The following is a 20,442-nucleotide window of genomic DNA, read 5'->3' as shown; positions in this document are numbered from 1 at the left end:
ACCTGAGAGGCATCAACATGGAGAACACATTGGACAAAGCTCGAGAACAGAGATGAGATGTCATCAACGATCAGGCAATCACAAGGGTGCAAAAAGTAGTTCCTTTATTATCTTCACTGTCATAGTTTAAAATTGTAGTTATACATTAGCAGAGGCATCATCATAGTCTGACCTGTCCACATTTTAAATACGTGCGGAGACATCAACTGCTGCAAATCCATGTGCAGCTTCTTGTACCAGTACACACAGTAGCAGTAATAACGTCTGCAGTAGTTTAAACAAACACTTTTAAGTGACTTAATGCCTCAAATGTTTTCTTTTAAATTTTCCAACACATCCAAGTACTTAAATTGGTGCAGCCAGAGTCCAGTGTCAAATCAAAAGGTTTTCCCTGTCGCGAAGTACTGCTTCGGAGCTGTGGTGCACCATGGGAAGACAATACTCAAGATCACTCAAAAACACGTGTACGGTCCAGTTTCATTTCACAAAATGGGACGGAACAAATCTGGTGACATTTTAACTTTTTTTTCTCTTTAATATAAATATGACAATCATAATAATTATCTTTGAATAGGCCATCTCTTATACCTGACTATTGTCGAACACAAACAAAAGGAGGAAGAGGAACCAATGCACGAAGATGACGAGACACAGAGCCAATTCAAAAAGAAAAAGAAAAAAAAGTGTCTTCTTGAGTCTGGACCTATTTGACCGACCCAGAGCCCGAGGCACAGCAGCGGTGAGCGGGACGACTCCTCAATCTGTGAATACGGATGAGTGCACTGTGCTTCTCAGACTCCCGGTGGCCACCGCTGAGGTGTCGCTGTCCCGTCAGTGAGAGCGGCGAGTGAGTCAGGGACTGTGACTGTTGAGTACGCATGGTTTAATGAATGAGGGGAGACATGTGAAGAGACTTAAAGAATACTATGACAGTACAACAGATGAATTAATAAAAAGATGTATACAAAAAAAAAAAAAAAAAAAAAAAAAAGTGGCATCTTTTTTCTTAGAAAAATAAACACTACAATGGCACAGGACAAGAAGGAGACATACTAATTAAGTATTTTTCATTTTCTACCACAGGGCCATGGGGGGAAAGTTATAAAAATAAAGGTGTCTGTATTCAGAATTTTACGGAACTTAAACTTGTTTACCCATGTTACCCCAGGGGAAGAAAAGGGCAGGTGGGCTGGCCCCCAAAAAAAGCCATACCAAAGTGGGGAGGGGGGGGGGAATTGGCACAACATCACTTAAACAACAAGGCAGGTGTTACTCTGCCACGAACAAGCTGATGATGGGCAAGAGCGAGGCTTCCTCTGTCCACATCTAGAACAAAGTGGCAAAGGCTGGTTACCCAGTAGTGACGGACAGGGATGCTGGTTGTTGACGTTACAGCAGATCACCCTGGATGAGGCTGGGAGGGGTGGGGGGGGTGGGGGTACACATGACGTTACCCGCGCCAGATCTCACGTTCAGCTCACCGCGTCGTTAGTTCACTTTGTCCTGGAATATGTAGAGGTTGTTGGTCGTCGCCACTGCGATGATGTTGTCCTGGGGGTGCCAGGCAGTGTGAAGGATCTTCTTGTTGAAGTCCAAACTGTCCACGCTGATTTCGTCCTTCTTGCGCTTGCCGCCCGCGCACACTTTGCGGGGCTTTAGGACCTGCATGGGCTTGCTGTTTTCTCGCGAGGCCTCCAAGGTCACATCCCGCCGCTGGCCGCGGTCGAACATCCGGAAGAAGTTGTTGTACGAGCCGGTCATCACCACACTGATGGGGAGGAGGCATGAGACAGATTTTTTTTTTTTTTTTTTAACTCAGACAGACTACTAAAAGTAGGTCTTGCAAGCAGCACATTTAACTCTCAGTTAATAGTTACAAGACTATGACTAATTTGCAGGCACAGTCTGTAAAAATAAAAATAAAAATTGTGACATATTTCAAACACAGCACCAACAAAGCAAAGAAACACAGTCCAACTTCAAAGATATTCCTAAAAGCCTTTTTTATGAGGCGTTGGTTGGTCTGCCCTCCTGCACGTCCTCACCTGTCATTGCCATTCCAGCAGCACTCAAACTTGTCAAAGATGCAGTCATTCTCGTACAGCGAGCACAGCTTGCTCCTCAGGTACTCATGGACCTGGAGGGATCAGAGGCAGGTGTGAAGGGGCCACCAAGAGACTCGCACATCGCTGTGAGCATCGCGCTGTGCACGTTAGACATCAATGTGCTTATCGCATAATCTAGAAGCTTATCACATCGGAACAGACTGCAGTCTGTGCAAAGCCCAGAGAGCAGCAACACCATGAATTTATGGTGCCACCAAGTGGTCACTATGTGGAATTACAAGTAAGATTAAAAAAAACAAGGTGTGGCCACTATTTGTAAAGAGGGGAAAAATGACCAAAAATGACCAATGTGTATTTATAATGTATAATGTTTATACATTATAAATACACATTGGTCATTACATTTGAAATAAGAATAACATTATGTTCAGTGTGTAACAATCACATAGACAATTCATAATAAATACTAACTTAGTGTAGTTTCTGTTAAAACTTTAAGAAAACATTACAAGCCCAGGTGAATTTTAGATAAATATATTAAGTGAAATTATTTGTATCACATTTTGTGTAGGTTCAATTCAAGTGATGCATGACGCTGACTTTAAACTCACATCTTTATCGGTGTGGTAACAACATTTGTTGTGCAGCACTAAAAATAAAGAACCGGTCTCTAATGCTGCTGTTATTACAGTATCACTGACCAGACTCTCAAAGAGCAGAGCTAAGTGCTAACGATCAATTGCTCACCCGACACATAGTTACTGTGCTTCTGTCAGTCTTACCTGATAGGTCTCCACCGGCCTGCTCTCCATGTTCAGATCCCAGATCTTAACGGACAAGTAGTCCCTGGTCATCATGTAGCGTCCGTTGTGGCTGAACTTTACATCCGAGATGGAGGATATGATCTCGGAGAAGAAGGAACGATTGCTGGGATCTTCCGGCTCCTCAAATACTGGACAAGAGGAAGGAACACGACACAAACATGAAGATGAAATGCAGTCTGAATGCAGCATAGACAGGTTTCTCCACAGTGCATTATCATGTGGGCCTGCTCCTGGCAGAAAATGTTGTTTTTGAAAAGGCTAAACACGAACAAGCCGGCGCTGAATCCGGAGGCTGCGTTACACGTGGGATTCAGCCGGGCGATGCCGTAGAGGCAGAGCATGATTTCTGAAGAGATCAGCCTTAAAACGCTGCACTTTAGGGGGAGAAGGTGTAAAAACAGCACTCATGACACAATTTATCAGAAAAAAACCATGTGGGGGAAGCCTCTGAATGTGTGACAGAGGATTTTGCAGCATTTAAATAGCAGGAAAATCCCAGACCATTGAACTTAGACCAGGTATTGTTTGGTCAATGGCACAATTCATTCTGCCGTTTCAAGATGGCGATGCAGCCGATCACACCTCATCTTAAAACAAACACCCTCATGGGTGCAAGTATATTAACTAATTGCACAATGTGGGCACTGGGCTTGAAACTAGCAATGACAGTTGTCCAAATGTTTGTGAGGCTCTGTGATCAATACTTTGCTGATCAGTTTGATATGTAATATCCACAAAATAAAATGGGGCTTATAGTTGAGTACAATGACAAACATGTCAATGGGCATGTGGGCCTGATGATGATGATGATGGTGAGGGGAGAGAGGGGCAACAACCCGCAGGTCTGACTCCACAGACCAGCGGTTTCATGTCTAGTTTTCATGTACTCCAGAGAGCCACATCCCACACTTAAGCCACCTGTCGAGGAATGGTGATTTAAAAAGGGACCAAAGTGGGCACTCACACTTGGAGTGCTTGTCGCACAGCGCTGACGCCCTCATGTCACACAGACGGATGGTTCCTTTGCTGCTGCTGTAGACGAAGGTGTTGCACTGGAGAGGATGGAACTCCGCTGCTGTGATCACCTCCGTCAGCTCCTCCATGTTGGCCGGTTTGATGTCAACAATGTCTTAAAAGAGCGCGGGGTTAGGGAAGAAACCTGTTGGGTGGTTGGGACGGTGCCTAGATCAGCCCGGCGTTAGACAATCTCAAATTCAGAGAAGAGTTTCACGGATTAAAAAGGGCGACGAGTATTTAAAGGATACTGAAGCTGCGGTCTGTGATCTCGAGGTTCCAGAGGTTGATGCGGAGGTCGTCTGCAGACAGGTAAGTCTCCTCGTCACTGTTGACCGAGATAGAGTTGATATGGTAGGTGTGAGCGTTGGCGAACACCCTCCGAGGACTGGCCTCCACCATGAGGTCCATGGGTATTAAAACCGGTACCTGAGAGAACAGACGGCACATGATCTGAAACCCGTAATAAAGACAGGAAGACGTTGTGAAGCCCTTAAAGCTCCTTGTGGCACAAACTTCTAGTCCGTCTCAAAGCTCTTCATAGACTTTCATTACCAGAGCATGTAGTGTGTCACGCAGTAGTCTATGTATTTAATTAACTAAGATAGCACTGACACACGCTCTAATCTTAAGTCTGATGAAGAGATTTGCTTCCACAGCAGGTCATAAGAAGATTACAGATGTGCTGCACTCACTGGCTGCAGAGTCAGTGTAAATTTAGCTTACCTTCCAAGTTAGCGGCCCAACCATTAATATTTTGTAGATCCTACTAAACTATTACCTGTGTAGATGCACGTTGATAGGTAGCCACAGTTAAAGCCACCACACACCCATGTCACACCCACAAAAGGTGTTGAGTTATTGGTATTTCGGCTGATCTCAGGAATGTCAGCATAAAGACGGCGCTTGGGTAACAGTTAGCTTGTCCTATTAGATGACTCAGTTCCTTTTTGTCACACCTGTTCCAGTTAAGACAGGAAAACGTACTCCTATAAGATTCTTTGAAATCTATAATTTGGTAATCTCAGCAAACTGCCAGCACCCAGGTTGAGCCTACAAAAGAGCCAGAATAACCGTAACCACATAACCTGTTTGCTCAGATGACCCCGCCCACGTGGTTATACTGACGCTTGATGAAATGCAGTCTGCATTACCTCCCGAAGCAAACCTTCTAAATTGGGCAGCACCGCTCTCTCAATATACCAAGCATCCAATACATTGTGCAGAGATTATTTTCAGTTCTAGGTGGAAGCTGGTCTGGCTGTGTTTGGTTCAGGGACTGACCCGCAGTCCCGTGATAGCGTTGGGGTCTTTGTAGCGTCCATCCTCCTCTTTGAGATTGTAACCCTCTGGTCTCTTGTCTCGTTCACTGATTTTCCACAACTTGATTGTCTTATCTGTCAAAGACAAGAATAAATATAAATAACAATATAGCACCCAGGACAGATGAACACTCTTTGCCTAGAACAGTTAAAAGGAATTTTTCAGGACGTGATGTTTTTAGTTTGCATATTTCTGAGAACTTTGAATCTCCAGTGACAATTGAGAGCTGTTGGTTAATTAGTGCTTTTTGGCATTGATTTAAAAATAAAATAAAAATGGCACTTAAGGTCTTCGAGTAGCTGGTCTACAGCCACAGACGATATAAAGCCATTAGATCTGCCCATAAGCCGCTGCCACACACAGAACCAGTAACGTGTCCTCTATGAGATGACTGCGTCACTGTGATGTGATGGAAAAAGAGAGGAGAGAGCCTGGATATTGTGTTTGAGGTAGACGGCAGAAAACACTACTCATCAATACTCAAAACTACCAGGAAGATTCCCGGGAATTCTGTGCCGTCTTGCAGAGAAAACTCTCCTTACGACATAATTCTAGTTGTTGCTCACATTTGACTGTCAAGTGTGAAAGGGGCTATTTTTAGTTTCTCTGTTAATCATGGTTTTAATGTCACCGGTATGAATTTGAAATGAAAAGTCGCGACAGATTGCCGTTAAATATGTGGGCACGTGTGCTCAATTAGAAATGACTAACGTACCGTTAGTTGACAACAGGAACTGAGCAGCATTCTTCTGAGGAAGCCAACGAATCTTGTTGATCTTCTCTTCTATTTCCAAACTCTTCAAGTAGTCAAACTCTGGCTCATGGCTCTGGAAAGTGCTGTAAACGTTGTATTCGCTCCGGAACTGAGGCTGATTCTTATTCTGCCCGAGAGAGAGAGAGAGATGGGCAAAATATCAGACAAAAAGATGAAAGGAGCAGACGTTCGACAAGAAGAAGCCAGTGATGACCACTTCTGTTCTAAATTCAGGCATGCAAACTCATCAAGGGGGAAAATGGGGACAAAGATGTTTCACTAAGAAAGCAGCGAGGATAAGGAGTTTGGCTCAGGGTTCGTTTTTTCCTCATCCGGGTGATCTGCACATCTGGGCCGATTGTTTGTTGCAGATGTTGGATGTGTTTCCATTCATATAGTCTACGACAGTAGAGATACGCCGACACAGCGTCCTCGTCTTAAACACAACTCTCTCTTGCTTTTTTATTTTGCATTTGAAAAAGACATAACCATCTTTTAAATAAGAACTGACCACTACTTTCGGACAAAAGGCATGCAACTAATTTAAAGTAGCTGTATTTAGCATTCGTAACACTAATATAGCAACCAACAACTATCTCCTGTGTAAAGATCTAGTGAAGTAATGTCTCCCTGAGCAGAAAATGAAGTCCCTCTGTCAGTTTTTGCTTTCAGAATAGTTTCTAGAATAATCTTTTTGTTTGTCAGGGGCTGAGCTTTTCTAAAATGAATCATGTGTGGGAATAAAACTCAACAAAAGACAAACTTGTACCTCTATTTCCTGCTGGAAGATGACTACACGGCCACCCTTGTCTCCTGTGGCTAGCAGCTCCCCTGTGTGGTTAAACTCCACTGTTGATATGATGTCCGCTGTAAAAAACAACAAAAGAAAACATGGACATTTAAACTTGCACCTATAATATGGACCTTTAAATTGGTGAAGAGGGAGCAAATACTTAAGACAATGAGGAGCCACTCACTTAGTGCCAACTAACCCGGGATGCATCTCTGCTAGAATCTGAGTGCACTAGATAGACAAGTGTGTAGGCCAGAGGTGCCAGAGCATGTAGAGCAGACGGAAAATGATCAGTAACCTACTTCCCCACCCAGCATCACACGCTTCCCCCAGCAGTAGTATGTTGCTTTGTAAACAGAACCTTGCTCACACACACGTACACACTTATTTGACCCTTTGTTACCCGCTGGAGCAGAAGGACAATGCTGCAAAAGGTTGTAGGAGGAGGTCTTTGTGAACGTTGTACCCTGAGGCCAAACATAGGGGGCAATATATTTAGACTATACATACTTAAAACTGCTCTTCTACTAGGGAAGCAAATACATTATTATTATTATTATTATTATTATTATTGAAGAGGAATGTCCATCACAAGTTTAAAAAAAACAAAACTCGCAGCCACAGCAAAGCAACTGCCCGCATCACTAAGATGCATTACATATTAATGATAGAGGAAGTCCCTCTTTGTATGTGGACGCTGCATAAATCAAGAACAGTGAGAGTGAAAATGTTGGCCACGGATAATGTACCATTTTACTGTCCCTCTACTGTCAGTAGGGATGGGTATCCTATCCCTGTACGCTTACTGATACTGCTCATCGGTTCGGTTTCTTTTCGATACTCTTATTATTTAGTGAAAAAAAAAAATAGACAATTAACAAAAGAATCAACATGCTTTATTATTCTTGTACGTAAACAATTAGTCTTTTTTGAGCAGCAACACAAAAAGTTCCAAAATCTTTCACGGTTAAAAAATTAGCTAAGCGATTAGCTTTCATTCATTAACCTGTTCTTATCTGCAAACTCCGCATGGCATCGCCAACGTTACCTGCAGTGGACGAGGATGGACGGCTGCTCGACAAACTGAGCATTTCTGCACATTTATGTTCCGCTTGTTGGCCAAATGTTTTGATAAACTGCTGGTGTTACCTCTCTTACCTCCCTGCTAGCCACACTTTGGATATTTTTGGTCTCGCTGCCATGATGTGTGTCTCGCGCTGTAGTGAGCCGGATTCGGGGTGTGTGTGTGTGTGTGTGTCTCAGAGTAAAGCACAGCTCCGCCCCTTGTGCAAAGACAGGCACAGAGAGAGCGGGGAGGTTGGCGACGCTGCTATTTTCTCATTTTGTAACTTCTAAAATACCGAAAGCAGAACCCTTAACCCCGGATCATATCAATACGCCGGGTTTTACTAATTTAGAACCAGTTCTCGTTTGGAAACGGGTTTCGGGGGGGGGCCCACAGTTACGCAGAAAGACCAACAACAGCGCTGCGTTTTGGAGGCAGTTGTTTGTGGTGTTTGTATCACTTTGTCCACCCCATTTACATCAACGAGGGTAGGCAAAATAACAAATTGGCAACTCAGTGCAACATTATCAGGAAACACACAGCACTGGCCAGATACGTGTGTACGCACACATTGGAGGTAAAATACAGTGAAGTGTTGTGTTTAATAACAATTCTACCGTTTACCTTGAATTAAGAGAAGAAGTGGGAAATCATTGCTGCCGTCTATTAGGATTATTACCCACTGTGTCTAATAAGCCTTCACACTCATGGACATATTATTCAGAATCTCTGAACCTCTGTCCGTCAGCAGCCATCTGGCCTGCTGACGGCTCTGCTGCAGAACTTCCTTGTAGTCGGGAAAGAGTCCATCATGCAGGAAAAGCCAAAGTGGCACCTGTCATCTGATGCTCTTCATCTACCCAGCTCACTGTGGCTGCTGACTCTTTCACCATTCATTCCTGAAATACTAAAGCATCCTCTGAAAAAGAAAAAGAAAAAAAAAAGTCCATATTTTGCCGTTTGATTCCAAATTGATCGACAAAAGACTTAGCAGTTGGTCACTAACCGCAGTAATAAACAAGGCTGCACTTCCTGTAGAAATAAGAACCTTCCAGTGGTAAAGTTGTTAATGTGAAGCAGGAAGAGGAGATCGGTTTGCCATAACACTACTTGAACACACACAGCTCCAATAAAAAAAGGTTGCTGTATGATACGAGTAAAGACAGAAGTGGCACCACAGAGAATTATGTTACGTGGGAGTTTAACATAATGAGCCTTTTTTTTAAAAAAAAGGCACCTACTCTCTAGTCATCTACATGATGACAGCACATGGCGAGCCAGTCAATAAAAGCAGGGAGTGCACAGTTGAAGTGCGTTGCATCACGGCTCGTCACAGGTAAATTGAGCGACATCTAGCCGGTGAGAAAGGAACAAATGTGGAAGACGTTGAGCTGCTGTTACACACTCTGCCTGTCCGTGCTTTACAAATACTAGCTCTTGGCAAAGCTCATACCTTCAGCTACGTCATCATCGATGGCTCCTTTCACCTGAGAGAAGCACCACTGCATGTCACCTCCAGGTCCTGCAGAGACACAAAATAAATAAACATTCATATGGGATATGTGATCCTGCAATTCTCACGTGATCTTGTGACATCGCGAGACTCCCGCTAGCGCGCAATGTATGGAACAGAGTGGCTCGGCAGTAATTAACTACACAATGTTTTACCTCATTGATACTTGTAAATAGTTGCACATCTATAAGTATGGGATCATTGAAATGATGTTGGAACTGCGGAGAGATGGTAGACCTGTTGTGAAATATGTGCGGTCGTATATATGTGCGCACTCTCTCTCTCTCAAACTAAACTCAAGATGTAGATATTTCCTCAAGTGTTCCACACATGATACCTGCAAGGCCAGCTATGCTATGGGCACATCAAGAGACAAAAGACCATTTATAATATTAAGAAACATGCAACTTGGATGTCAAAGATCTTTAACTTAATAAGAATGAATGCATCTACTATATGAGAAACTAAATTTGAGCCTTAGCACGGTGGTTTTATCGCTTTGAGAGACAAGTTGATTGCAAATCATGTACTTGGCTCCAGATCATAGTAATAAAAGGTGAAGGCAGTCTTGAAACAGCTCTCATTTTAAGGCTGGGCCACTGTTATACCGGCAGGAGATGCTCTTACACCAGACTCTTAAGATAAAAATACATCAACAAGAATAAACATGCTGGCTTGTTTGATGACCTCCATCATTAGCATCAACAGGTTATCCCACAACACAGCTCATTGCACAACATACCTAGATAAATTCAGCATTTTTTTTTATTTTTTTAACACGTGATCATTTGTTATAACAATGTAAACTGGTCTGGTTTGTCGATAACACATAGTGGAACAGCTCTGCAGAATAATCAAGGGCATTTATGAGTCACCGTGGCTTCATCATACACAGTATTCTGAGATGAATCATGATGTTAAAGCAAACAGCCAGGACAGGGTTGGTGCTGGTCGGGACTGAATGTAGCACTCTCATAGATTGCCTGCATTCCTTGCAGAAGAAAATGCACACAGTAAACAGATGTGTTAATGTTCAAATCATCCCAGTCAGTCAGTTTCAACAAAAGGATGATGTGCAATGCCTCTGCCCTAAAACCAGTGTCATTTCCCCGCCCAAATGTACCAAATGCACGTCAGTAGTGACCAGTTATTTGCTGAATTAATAAATAGCCAACAATCTCAATTGGATACAGTGGAGTTAAACCGCATATCATTTTTAACAACTCTACACTCACTGCACAAGTATCAGCTGATGAATGAAATTTGAAATGCTAACGTTATGTTAGGCAACCAAAAATCTCGACTATCTGAATCTTACTTGAGAGGAGAACATTTCCACTTATGCATATTTATGCCCCCAATAGTGGCTCACTTGACTCTTCCGTCCCTTTAGTCAGACATTGCACAGAATATTTAACAGCTCGTTCAGTCTGCAGCAGGCCTGGAGAACTAGCCTGCATGTGGGCAATGTCAAAGTTTGAGCTAACGTTAGCTAGCCTGGCTTGTCAAACCAGTCATGGCATGTCTGAGAAATGTGTGGACTGGAGCGTAAAACCGCAGAGCTATTTGCGTCAACATCAACAGCAGATCAGGATACTTAATAGTAGTTTGTAAAGCCCGTGTACATGTCTGAGAAACACAAGTTAGCTGTTTAGGGCTGGCCCTAGACTGGTCCCGGGCCGGTGGTAAACAAGCTATCGTTAGCTAGCAGCAGCTGGCTAGCTAGCTAGCTAGCTAGCTAGCTAGCTGTAGCCGGCAAAGACAGGCCAGATATATGGGCGATGACACTCGAGTTTCCTGACTGGCTAACATTAGCACTAGCTGCTAAATTGTGTTAGCTAGCAACCGTTAGCTTAACTAACACTAGGCTGGGTTAGCGAAATCTTGCAGCCGTCCGGACAGAGAGCTCGTTGGAGCAAATTGTTGTAAAAACACCGCCCTGTTCGTGGTGTTTACGTGTGTTTGTGTGTGTACTGGTAGAATGAATTACCTGCCATGACGAGACAGACAGTGGAGCTTGTCTCAGTCAGTCACGATCCTGCTTCCCACTCCCACGCGCTGGTTAGTGGGGTCTGAACTTTTTCTTCCGCCGTTTGTCTGCGCAAACCTGAATGTCAGGCGCTAAATTAACGGCAAACGATTTATTTTATTGCTCTCCTCCTTCTCTTTCCCGCTCCCCTCGCTGTTGTTTCACTCTATGTGTCAGTCTCTCACACACACACACACACACACACACACACACTCTCTCCCTCTCTCTCTCTTGCCGCATCCCACAAGTCACTTCTTCCCCACCCCTCTCCTTCCGCACGTGAACCAAAGGGTTTTTAGAATGCACGCGCACACATAATGGCAGATTTACAGGCACGCGCGTGCACGTAGATGAAGAAACACTTAGCTAGAACGGATGGAGTGTGTCAGACTGTCCTACTGAAGCAGTAGCCTAATACTGCCGCTTGAGCAACGTTTTTACGGAAGTATTCATATTTCTTGTGATGAAAAGCACTCAAGACAAAATACAATGTAGTACGTATTTGTTGCACATTTGGTCACAGTGAAAGGACCGATGTGGCATCTCTAAGTATCTATTTAAATGAGACTAACACTACAACTTATCAACCAACCTTCTCCAATTCAGGGATGCTTTCTAAAGTTGTGGTCGTATTTTTCGTACGAAAGCTTTCTCAAAATGAATGAATATATTACGGCTAAGCAGACTGTATATGGCACTTATACTCTCTCCACTAATGTGTGCACATAAATCACCTCTGTCTATACAGTAACTAACTATACATATTTATTCGTTTCCTTTGCACCGCCATGCACTCTTGCACTACCATAACACTATAGTATATACTGGCCTTTATGTATGTTTGCCCAACTTATTTCTTTATATTTAACAAATGAAATGTTGTTATCATCGCTGTAAATCTGCGTTTGCATGCTCTTTAAAATGTGAGAGAAATTCCTTGCATGTGCCAACACACGTCAGTTTACCCTGGTTCTGAAATATTTCCTCATAACAGGAAAGAGCACAGTATTAAAACAATTTAAAAAAACGAGAATCTTCTTGACTTGAATAACTAAAGAGATTACCTGATGTCAGATTGTAACTGAAACAGTATAAATCCAGGAAAAAACATACTCAGCAAAATTAGTGTATGCAGTCAGTTACTTTTCATCCGCGATACACAAACATGAGCCCATTCTTAATCATCATCCTTATCTTCTTCTTCTTCTCCACACCTACTAAAATCACACGCTGGAAGTCCCGTATCGATTCTGAGCCATAATGACATTTGTATAAATGAGGCCTTCCAAGGAACGTTACCTTTAAAGTTTCAAGGGAAAGCAGAGCAATAAGAGAATGACTCCATTCTAACTAAACATTTTTGTACTTGCAGTAAATGACAATACAAAAAAACATAAAATGTGAATTGTTGGCTTCATGCTTTTCCCCAAAAGTGAGATCCAGCTTATCATTTTTGCAACAATAGCTTTGTAGCAAGACTATTGACCTAAAGCTAGAAAAAGAGGAGAAATTACACATTGCAAGGCTGTGGCTGCACACTTGAACTAAAATCTGATAATAAAGTTATCTGACACATCACTCATTGTGCATGCCTGTCATATAATAGCGGTGTATATATGCATGACTATTGCAATCCAAAATGGATCTCTGCTCTGTCTATAATTGGCTGTCAGAATTTCCAAACAAGATATCTCTCACGTCCTCACATTAGTCTGTTGGTGGCCTCTGGGGGGGGGGGGGATTTAAGAGCTTGCAATATGTCCCAGCACCACAAATACGGAGGCCTTCAGATGTGCAAGTGATAGTTGCACCGCCCACGTGGACACTTCAGATCCTTCATCTCGTTCAGAAGAAGTCAGCCCACTGAAGTAAAGAGAAATCCAGCATTCCTTGCTGTAAAAAAAGGAAAAATGTGAGGAATAAATGACAAGCCCAAAAGAAAAGAGGATGAATATTTCCTTTGCCAGGAGCTTGTGCAGTTGGAGGGGAACTTTCAAAACTGCCAACTGCAATATCTGATTAGACTCAGTGAAGCTGTCAATTCACTGCCAATCCTTTCTGACCCACTTCACCTGTCAATGATTTGGCATCCTGTAATTGACGTTTCCAAAGACAAGACCCACCCCCCCCCCAAGTCTTCTTCAAACACCAGCAGCAGTGGGCCCCTCTGCTGGGACAGCACAAAATACTTCCAGCTAAAGAAATAAAAGGAATGCGGGGGGGGTAATGGGCACCCCCCCCCCCCGTCAAAAGGCTCAGATGTTGTGACGACCAGCTGGCAGCCTGAGTTTCATGCATCCATCCTGAAGGATGAGCCACAAAGCTTGCTGTCAGCGGTTTTCACTGGGGCTGCTATATGTCTTTGTTAGTTTTGTAAAGACAGTTGTTCACAGGGAGGTCTGTGGATTATTCCTGAAAAACACAGTCTTTCTTTAATTAAATGTCTTTTTTTTAAATGCTTTTAGATTCACAAATCAAATTCCACTTAGTAGGCACAGTCATGCTTTGGGCTAAATGCCAGCGCTAGCACACCATCATGACAATGCTAACATGCTGACGTTTAGCAGGTACCATGGTCACCATCTTAGATTAGCGTGTTAGCATGCTAACATTTTGCTACTCAGTGCTAAAGCACAGTTGTGGCTGATGGGGATGTCATTAGTTCTTGCAGGTATTTTGTCATAAACCGAAGTATTTTTTGACCTGATGACAGCACCAGATGAAAAGTTAAGGAATCACCATAACAATTCATCCTGCGGAGGATGTGAATGTTTGGACCAAATGTCGTGGCACACATTTCACTCAAAATCCCACACATGTCAACCTCATGTTGGCACAAGAGGAAAGGTCAAGATCACAGTCACTAGGGTTTGCTATCTGGTAACCATGAATGTATAAAATGTGTTGCTAATCCATTGAGGAGATATTATGATAGTTCATTTCATTTCAAGATAAGTGAAGATGTTGCCCATCTGTTGGCATTGTCACTAAATGTCACTAATAGGCAAAAATGTTAACCTGCTGAAAAGAGAACAGATAGGTATTCACCCCCCTTAAGACTTTACATTACTATCACCTGGTCGGAGGTATGAGAGGTTAAAATGGAGAAGGGCTCGCTTCAGCGGGAGTCTTGTCCCTTCTGCCAGAGATGCTCACAAGTCATTTTTTGCAAGTCCAAAGTCAAGTCTTAAGTCTCTCACAGTTGTAATGTACTTTCTGTCATCTGCTGCATGCCACCCGGTCTGCTTAGAAGACTGCAAAGCTATAAGGAATTCAAAGCATGCACTGTATCATCACTCCTTTATCAATTAAAAAAAAGAAAAGCTGAAAACTTTCCTTGAAAGTAAATAACTGTATTTTGCCGCCAAAAATCGATCTGGACTAACGTTACTCAGAGTAACAGGAAAATATAGCTAACATTATAAGGCATGTAATAATTACCAGAACTTATTTTTCAACAACAGTGAGAGTGCAACCTTGTTTACAGTGGGTCTCCAATTTATAATCTACACTGTAACGAATTACTGTAAATTTACGGTGGATTTTCAACGGTATCTTACAGTATTTCATAATAACTGTAACATACAGTTAAATGTTCATCCTCACATGTAAATTAACAGTCAATGCTGTAAATTAACAGTTAATGCCGTCAATTAACAATAATAGCAGACTACCGTAATTTAACAGCATGATACAGTATTTTTTGTGAAGAGGTGGATACACGCTTCTCTATACAAGTTGAGTGAATCACGATCCATCTACATCGTACTGTCTATTGTAGGTTAATGTGTCTGTAATGACGATAGAATATTTTTATTATTCAAACTGCTCATTGCCTAAAAGTCATTTTTGAGTGACAAGACGTGACCGACTGCTCCTGAACGTGACTTTGGACACAACAGCTTCAGTTCATCCTTCTGAGCGACAGCCATGTGGAGATCAACCGAGGAGCCGAGGTAACTTATCATCCGAAATTCAAATTCAAAGTCTCTAGTATTGTTTTGTCTTCATGATTATTGAATTGTTGACATCTCAGATAATGTTTCACTTGGTCTGTTTCATTACATTAGGTTGCTAATGTTGGTGGAGCTAACGTTAGCTCTGTGACGTTAGCTAGCTCAAGCTCAATTAGCCTTAGAAAGGTTAGCTAGCTAACAGCATAGCAAGTTAAGTTAACATAAATAAAGTGAATCACCAATTACAGTGTTAAGATGTAACGTTAGTAACCTAACTTGTGTTTACTTGTGCTCTTATTGAACTGTAGGACCGCAAACAGGACGATTATCAAAAGGGAGAGAACAGAAATCACCGACGTGTTCAAGACGATGAACAGTTGAGGTAACGCTAACAGTAACGTTACCCGTGTGTGTGTTATTCCAGGAGCAACATTAACACCAGATCAAACTCATTTTAGTGTTGAACGTTAGTCCATTGTGGTCCATTGTCTTAGCTTTATTACTTCACCTAACGTAATCAGCTCATCACATAGTCTGTTCATTTAAACTGTATGCTATTCTTGTAGGCCTATTAGCTTTTTACAAAGACTTACATTGATATGTTAACATGTGTGAGGCACAGGCAAACCCACAGCTGCACACCCAAAGCTTCTTTTGTTTATCCTGGATGTCATAGAACTTTCCAGAAGTTCAGAACATTGTGTTTCTAAAGTTTTTATTTTGTTTGTTTACAGTCACTCGTCATCAGAGATTGAGGAAACCAGCCAGACGCTGCAGTCAAGTCCTCTTTAAGGTGTTCTCTCTCCTTATTGTTTCATTCATGTGAGTTCATGCTGTTCAAATTAACTATAAATGTGTATAAGACTTGTTATCAAGCTAGACTGTGAAGCAGTTCTATTACACTGTTCTTGATACTATTTTAATTCAATGTTATACTGTTGATGCTAATGAGTTCAGTTAAGCTGGTCATTAACGATTTTATTGGTTTATTAGTTTTTGTCACGGCTCCGCTGTGACCTCAGCTTGTCTCCCCTCTGTTGTCTCTCTGTCTGTCTGTCTGTGTGTGTGTGTGTGTGTGGCTTGAGTGTGGCTGCAATCATCCGGCACCTGGGCTCATCTCCTCACCTGACAACAATTACACCATCATCACCTTCAGCTTAAATACCCCGGCTTCCTGCAGTCTCATCGTCAGATTGTTCCTTCAACTCAGTGGTAGCTACACCTCGGCCCCTTTGAGTTTAAGTCTTCTCTTAGTGAAAGTTGGCCTTTTTGACATTTTTAACTAACTTGTGTTTTCCCTCTGCCTCAGCAAGTCCCGTGCCACGTCGCCGCCCAGACGCCACCGCACACACCGCCTCGCTGCTCCACCTGCATGCTTCACCTGCATGTTCCACCAGCTCCACAGACAAGCAAAATAAAACTCTTTTTTCACCTACTCTGCTGTCCCGGTGTCTGCGTTTGGGTCCAGGATAAACCGACCATAACAGTTTTCTTCTAAACATGCAGTACATTGTGAGTTTTGTGATGTAATACAAATGTCCCTTTATTATTTGAGAACATGTAATAAACTGCAACTATTATGTATTGAATGTCTATTGTTGTTCTTTCAATTTTTGGGAATTAAATGCAAAAGTAGCGGGTTGTATTACCCTTTGTAAATAAACGGTAACATTCTGGCATATACCGTAAAATCACGGTAAAACCCAATTATCCTACTATCACGTACCGTAATCCAGTATACGGTATGATACAGTAAAAGTAAATTACGGTAGTGTACCGTAAAAAAACAGTAACTTACTGGCGTCCCTGCTGCCAGTAAGTTACTGTTAATTTACGGTGAAATAATTTAGAGTGTATTGTAATGTAAGTCCCCGTCTCTGCCCTCTGCCATAGCAGCCCTGAACAAACTGCCTCGCTGACACTGTTGTGAGCTGGGATACTGGAAGGATCATGAAAGCATTCATGTAGACTTTATGCATCGTCTATATCTGTTTCTGTGTTGCACTGGCTGGGAAACAGATCTCCCTCTGGGACAATAAATCTAAATCTGTATCCTCTGGGGACCATGAATATAATGTCATGGCAATCAATCTAGTTGTTCTGGTCTGACCGACACTGCCATCCCCACAGCAACGCTGCTAGCATGGCCAACAACAAAGAAGAAAGCATCAATTATTAGAAAAAAGTAACAGGCTGTTGCAAAGCTTACAAACGAATTATAACGCTGCTGTGGGCTGGCTAATGGTGTTCTGCCAAATAAAGATAAGACTATCCTCAAGGCTCCCAATCTGCGTTCTTGGGAAAATATGTTTTTTTTTTTTTTATTTGGTTGAGCTGTCCAACTCATGTCCAATGCTCGAATCTCAAGAGTACAGCTCGGCCTATTGAGGCTCGCCGGACTTCCTGCCAGGCTGAATGCAGCTTGTGTTGCTGTCTGAAACAGCGAGGCCCCAAAAAACAAGACTTTCTTGTTATGATGTGTTCATCCATGACTGAAGCCTTTCAATGTGTGCATAAATTACAGCTCCTCATTTTTAGAAACTGAATGACCTGGACGATGTTCATGAGTGAGAGCAGTTTGACATCTGTAACAGCGAGGCAACATGTGATATCCTTAAATCTGATGTTATCAACATTTTGCTCTCATGGGGAGTAAAAAAGTGTCTCTGCTGCGCCCTGAGGCAACATGTTATCATGCACCGTGATCAGATATAGTTAGGAGAACATTCTACCTTCTTTACAGCTGCTCGTTACCACGACATACATTTATATGGTTTAATGGTAGGTTAATAACATAGAGGACGTAAAAGGGGAAACGCCACTGACAGTTGATTGCTACTTTTCTACATCCTGTTAAGTTACATTATAGCAATAAGCTGATAATGTAACCTTGTTTTACTTGTCTTGTCAATGATCTCATATTTGTCCAGTAAATGTGCCAGTGAGGATGAACACACATTCTCCTCTGTTATTCTGTTTTTATTATTGTCCACCAGAGGGCCACCAAGATTTAAAAATGTGTGTTTACAGTTTACAGTAAGGTGTGCGCCACCTGGACAATGTTGGGGGTCAATCAATTCCCCTCCCTGTCATACTTTAAATGTTAGTATATTATTTTCATCTAAAAAAAACATAAAAAGAACACAATTTAAGGATGATGTCTGAATTTGTGATTGGCAAATCGTTATGCAATAGATGTTCTGTTATGTTGAATATCACAATGATGGATTAAAAATGTGATTTACAAATCAATTCACTGTAAAAAACAAACCGAACTAAACCAATTCAGATCAACCTGCGAGACCAGTGGGAGCACTGGTGGGTTTCTGTTGTCAGATATGCAGGTCGTGAAAACTCATGTTCGGACCGCACCATGGCCCATTAAAAAAAATAACCTCTTTCTCTGTTATGTTTCTAAAAGTAGCACTAGAAGCAGTTCTGCATGTTTCATACGTTGATGAATGATACCTGCATTTTTTGGCTTGTATCCAAACGGCTGAATGCACTTATTGTCACAATCAGGCTTTGCCTTGGGTGTTTTGTGTGTGGTTTTCTGTAGCTCCTCACTTCCTTCACCTCTCCCTAATCAGTTCATTCAGTGCACCTGCCAGTCACTCTCCCTCATCAGCACAACTCTCCTCACCTGTTCTAGTCACTATTTAAACCCCTGTCTTTCACTCACTCACTGCCAGATCATTGCTTTTGTTTCCTACCTACCGCCCGTTTTGCTCTTCCTGTTCCCGGTTTCCCAGTCTGTCTGCCCTGTTTTTGCCCTGCCTTGTCCTGCCGGATTTCCCCCCTTGTCTCGTCCTTGGATTACCTGTTTTTGTTTCGTGAGTTATTAAAACCCTTTTTATTCACTACTCTGACTATCTGCATTTGAGTCCTCATTATGTCCCGTGACACTTATTGTAAGTGACTTTGGATAAAAGTGTCGGCTAAACAAATGTAATGTCCAGGGAAATTCTAAATGCGCTTAGAAATATTTGAATGTGACCTTGCAAACCTGGTAAAACGGTCAAAATATGACTATATGTCACGTATTACTGTAATACCACTCAGGGCCAACCAGCATCCTCAATGTCTGGCTCAGTTCTCAGACATCTTGATACAATTAACTTAAATGCTGTTCATTTGGACTGCATGTAGACCTTAACTATCACAAATTGTGTCATTACTGTAAGCAGTAAGCACATGGACAATGAAATGGAACATTAACAAGATGAAACCAGAGTCTGCTTGACAGCTTTGGCCAGTTTAAAGACATTTAAGCCAGTGCTGGGTTTCCTACTGGGCAGGTTTTCAAAAAGACACATCTTTGTTTTTAGAAGACGGAAAAACATCTTAAAATGATAATTAACATGTTCTTACAAAGTCCATACACACTGTTTCCTTCTTAACTTTGGTAATCATTGGATGTGTTTCAAGGCCTAAAAAACGAGTGTTTGCAATATGCTTTCAGAGTATTTCTGTCGAAATGACATGCACACGTCACTTCCTGATTTTGTTGGCTGGTATTATGCATAATCACAAGCACAATAAGTGAATTTGCTTTGCACATAAATGTGGAACAAAGATGACAGCTTGAATAAGCTTAGCATCTCTGTAATATTTGTAAAAAGTACTCAGAATTTATACTACTAGCCTTTTCTGCTCTCTGGCAATTTATTGTTAAATAGTGTTAAATTAAACAGAAAAAAGGAAACAGATTATGAACTTGCAAAAATAATTTCTCATGATGTAATCAGTAAATGTCTTCACAGTGTGTAGTAATCTCCTTTTCTTAAACAAGTTTGAATCTCACACACTTTGCCCATTGATAAGGACATCCAACCTTTGACCCTCTGCGAGATCATGGAAAATAACGTGTACAGTCTGCATTACAGTAGTGTGCTAACGAGGTGTGCCTTGTAAGCATCTAGTGCTACCAGGACCAGGCAGGGGCGGTGTTGGTCTGGATGCACGCTCTGTTAAAAACCGGAAGTATCGACTCTGAAAGAAAAAACACCATGTATAATTGTATTTATTGAGACAGACAATCTCAGCTAAATCTCTAATTTGTTAGTTTATTTTAATTTCCTTTATTAAATATCCAACATGAACA

At 42.0% G+C, this 20,442-nt stretch overlaps 1 protein-coding gene and 2 long non-coding RNA genes across 3 annotated transcripts; 1 reads left to right on the top strand and 2 right to left on the bottom strand.

Moving 5' to 3' along the window:
• Window positions 1-89: 89 nt before the first annotated feature.
• ppp2r2ab (protein phosphatase 2, regulatory subunit B, alpha b) lies at window positions 90-11,629 on the bottom strand. Its single transcript, XM_076079991.1, has 10 exons — window positions 11,344-11,629; window positions 9,294-9,362; window positions 6,751-6,848; window positions 5,943-6,108; window positions 5,189-5,301; window positions 4,156-4,333; window positions 3,855-4,019; window positions 2,849-3,018; window positions 2,046-2,137; window positions 90-1,768 (listed from the first exon to the last, which is right to left on the bottom strand). Exons 1-10 carry the CDS (start codon window positions 11,348-11,350, stop codon window positions 1,489-1,491), a joined length of 1,338 nt encoding a protein of 445 aa, XP_075936106.1. The 5' UTR covers window positions 11,351-11,629; the 3' UTR covers window positions 90-1,488.
• LOC142935563 (uncharacterized) lies at window positions 7,649-9,287 on the bottom strand. The gene is made up of 2 exons (XR_012947871.1): window positions 8,847-9,287; window positions 7,649-8,759 (listed from the first exon to the last, which is right to left on the bottom strand). It is a non-coding gene; the product is annotated as an uncharacterized LOC142935563 (long non-coding RNA).
• A 4,036-nt stretch (window positions 11,630-15,665) lies between the features above and the next one.
• LOC142935482 (uncharacterized) lies at window positions 15,666-16,922 on the top strand. The gene is made up of 3 exons (XR_012947859.1): window positions 15,666-15,720; window positions 16,073-16,550; window positions 16,648-16,922. It is a non-coding gene; the product is annotated as an uncharacterized LOC142935482 (long non-coding RNA).
• Window positions 16,923-20,442: the final 3,520 nt, after the last annotated feature.

The sequence above is a fragment of the Anarhichas minor genome, unplaced genomic scaffold (genome assembly GCF_050575085.1).
Source record: "Anarhichas minor isolate MPS153535 unplaced genomic scaffold, ASM5057508v1 ptg000073l, whole genome shotgun sequence".
NCBI classification, from domain to species: domain Eukaryota; kingdom Metazoa; phylum Chordata; class Actinopteri; order Perciformes; family Anarhichadidae; genus Anarhichas; species Anarhichas minor.
The sequence above is the reverse complement of the archived record's forward strand: the minus strand, read 5'-3'. Positions and strand labels throughout refer to the sequence as shown.

Coding starts and splice junctions, on each gene's coding strand:
- ppp2r2ab (XM_076079991.1), bottom strand. Junction 6,849..9,293: donor CGATGATGACGTAGCTGAAG/GTATGAGCTTTG, acceptor TGTTTTTTACAG/CGGACATCATATCAACAGTG. Junction 6,109..6,750: donor TCTTCCAGCAGGAAATAGAG/GTACAAGTTTGT, acceptor TCTCTCGGGCAG/AATAAGAATCAGCCTCAGTT.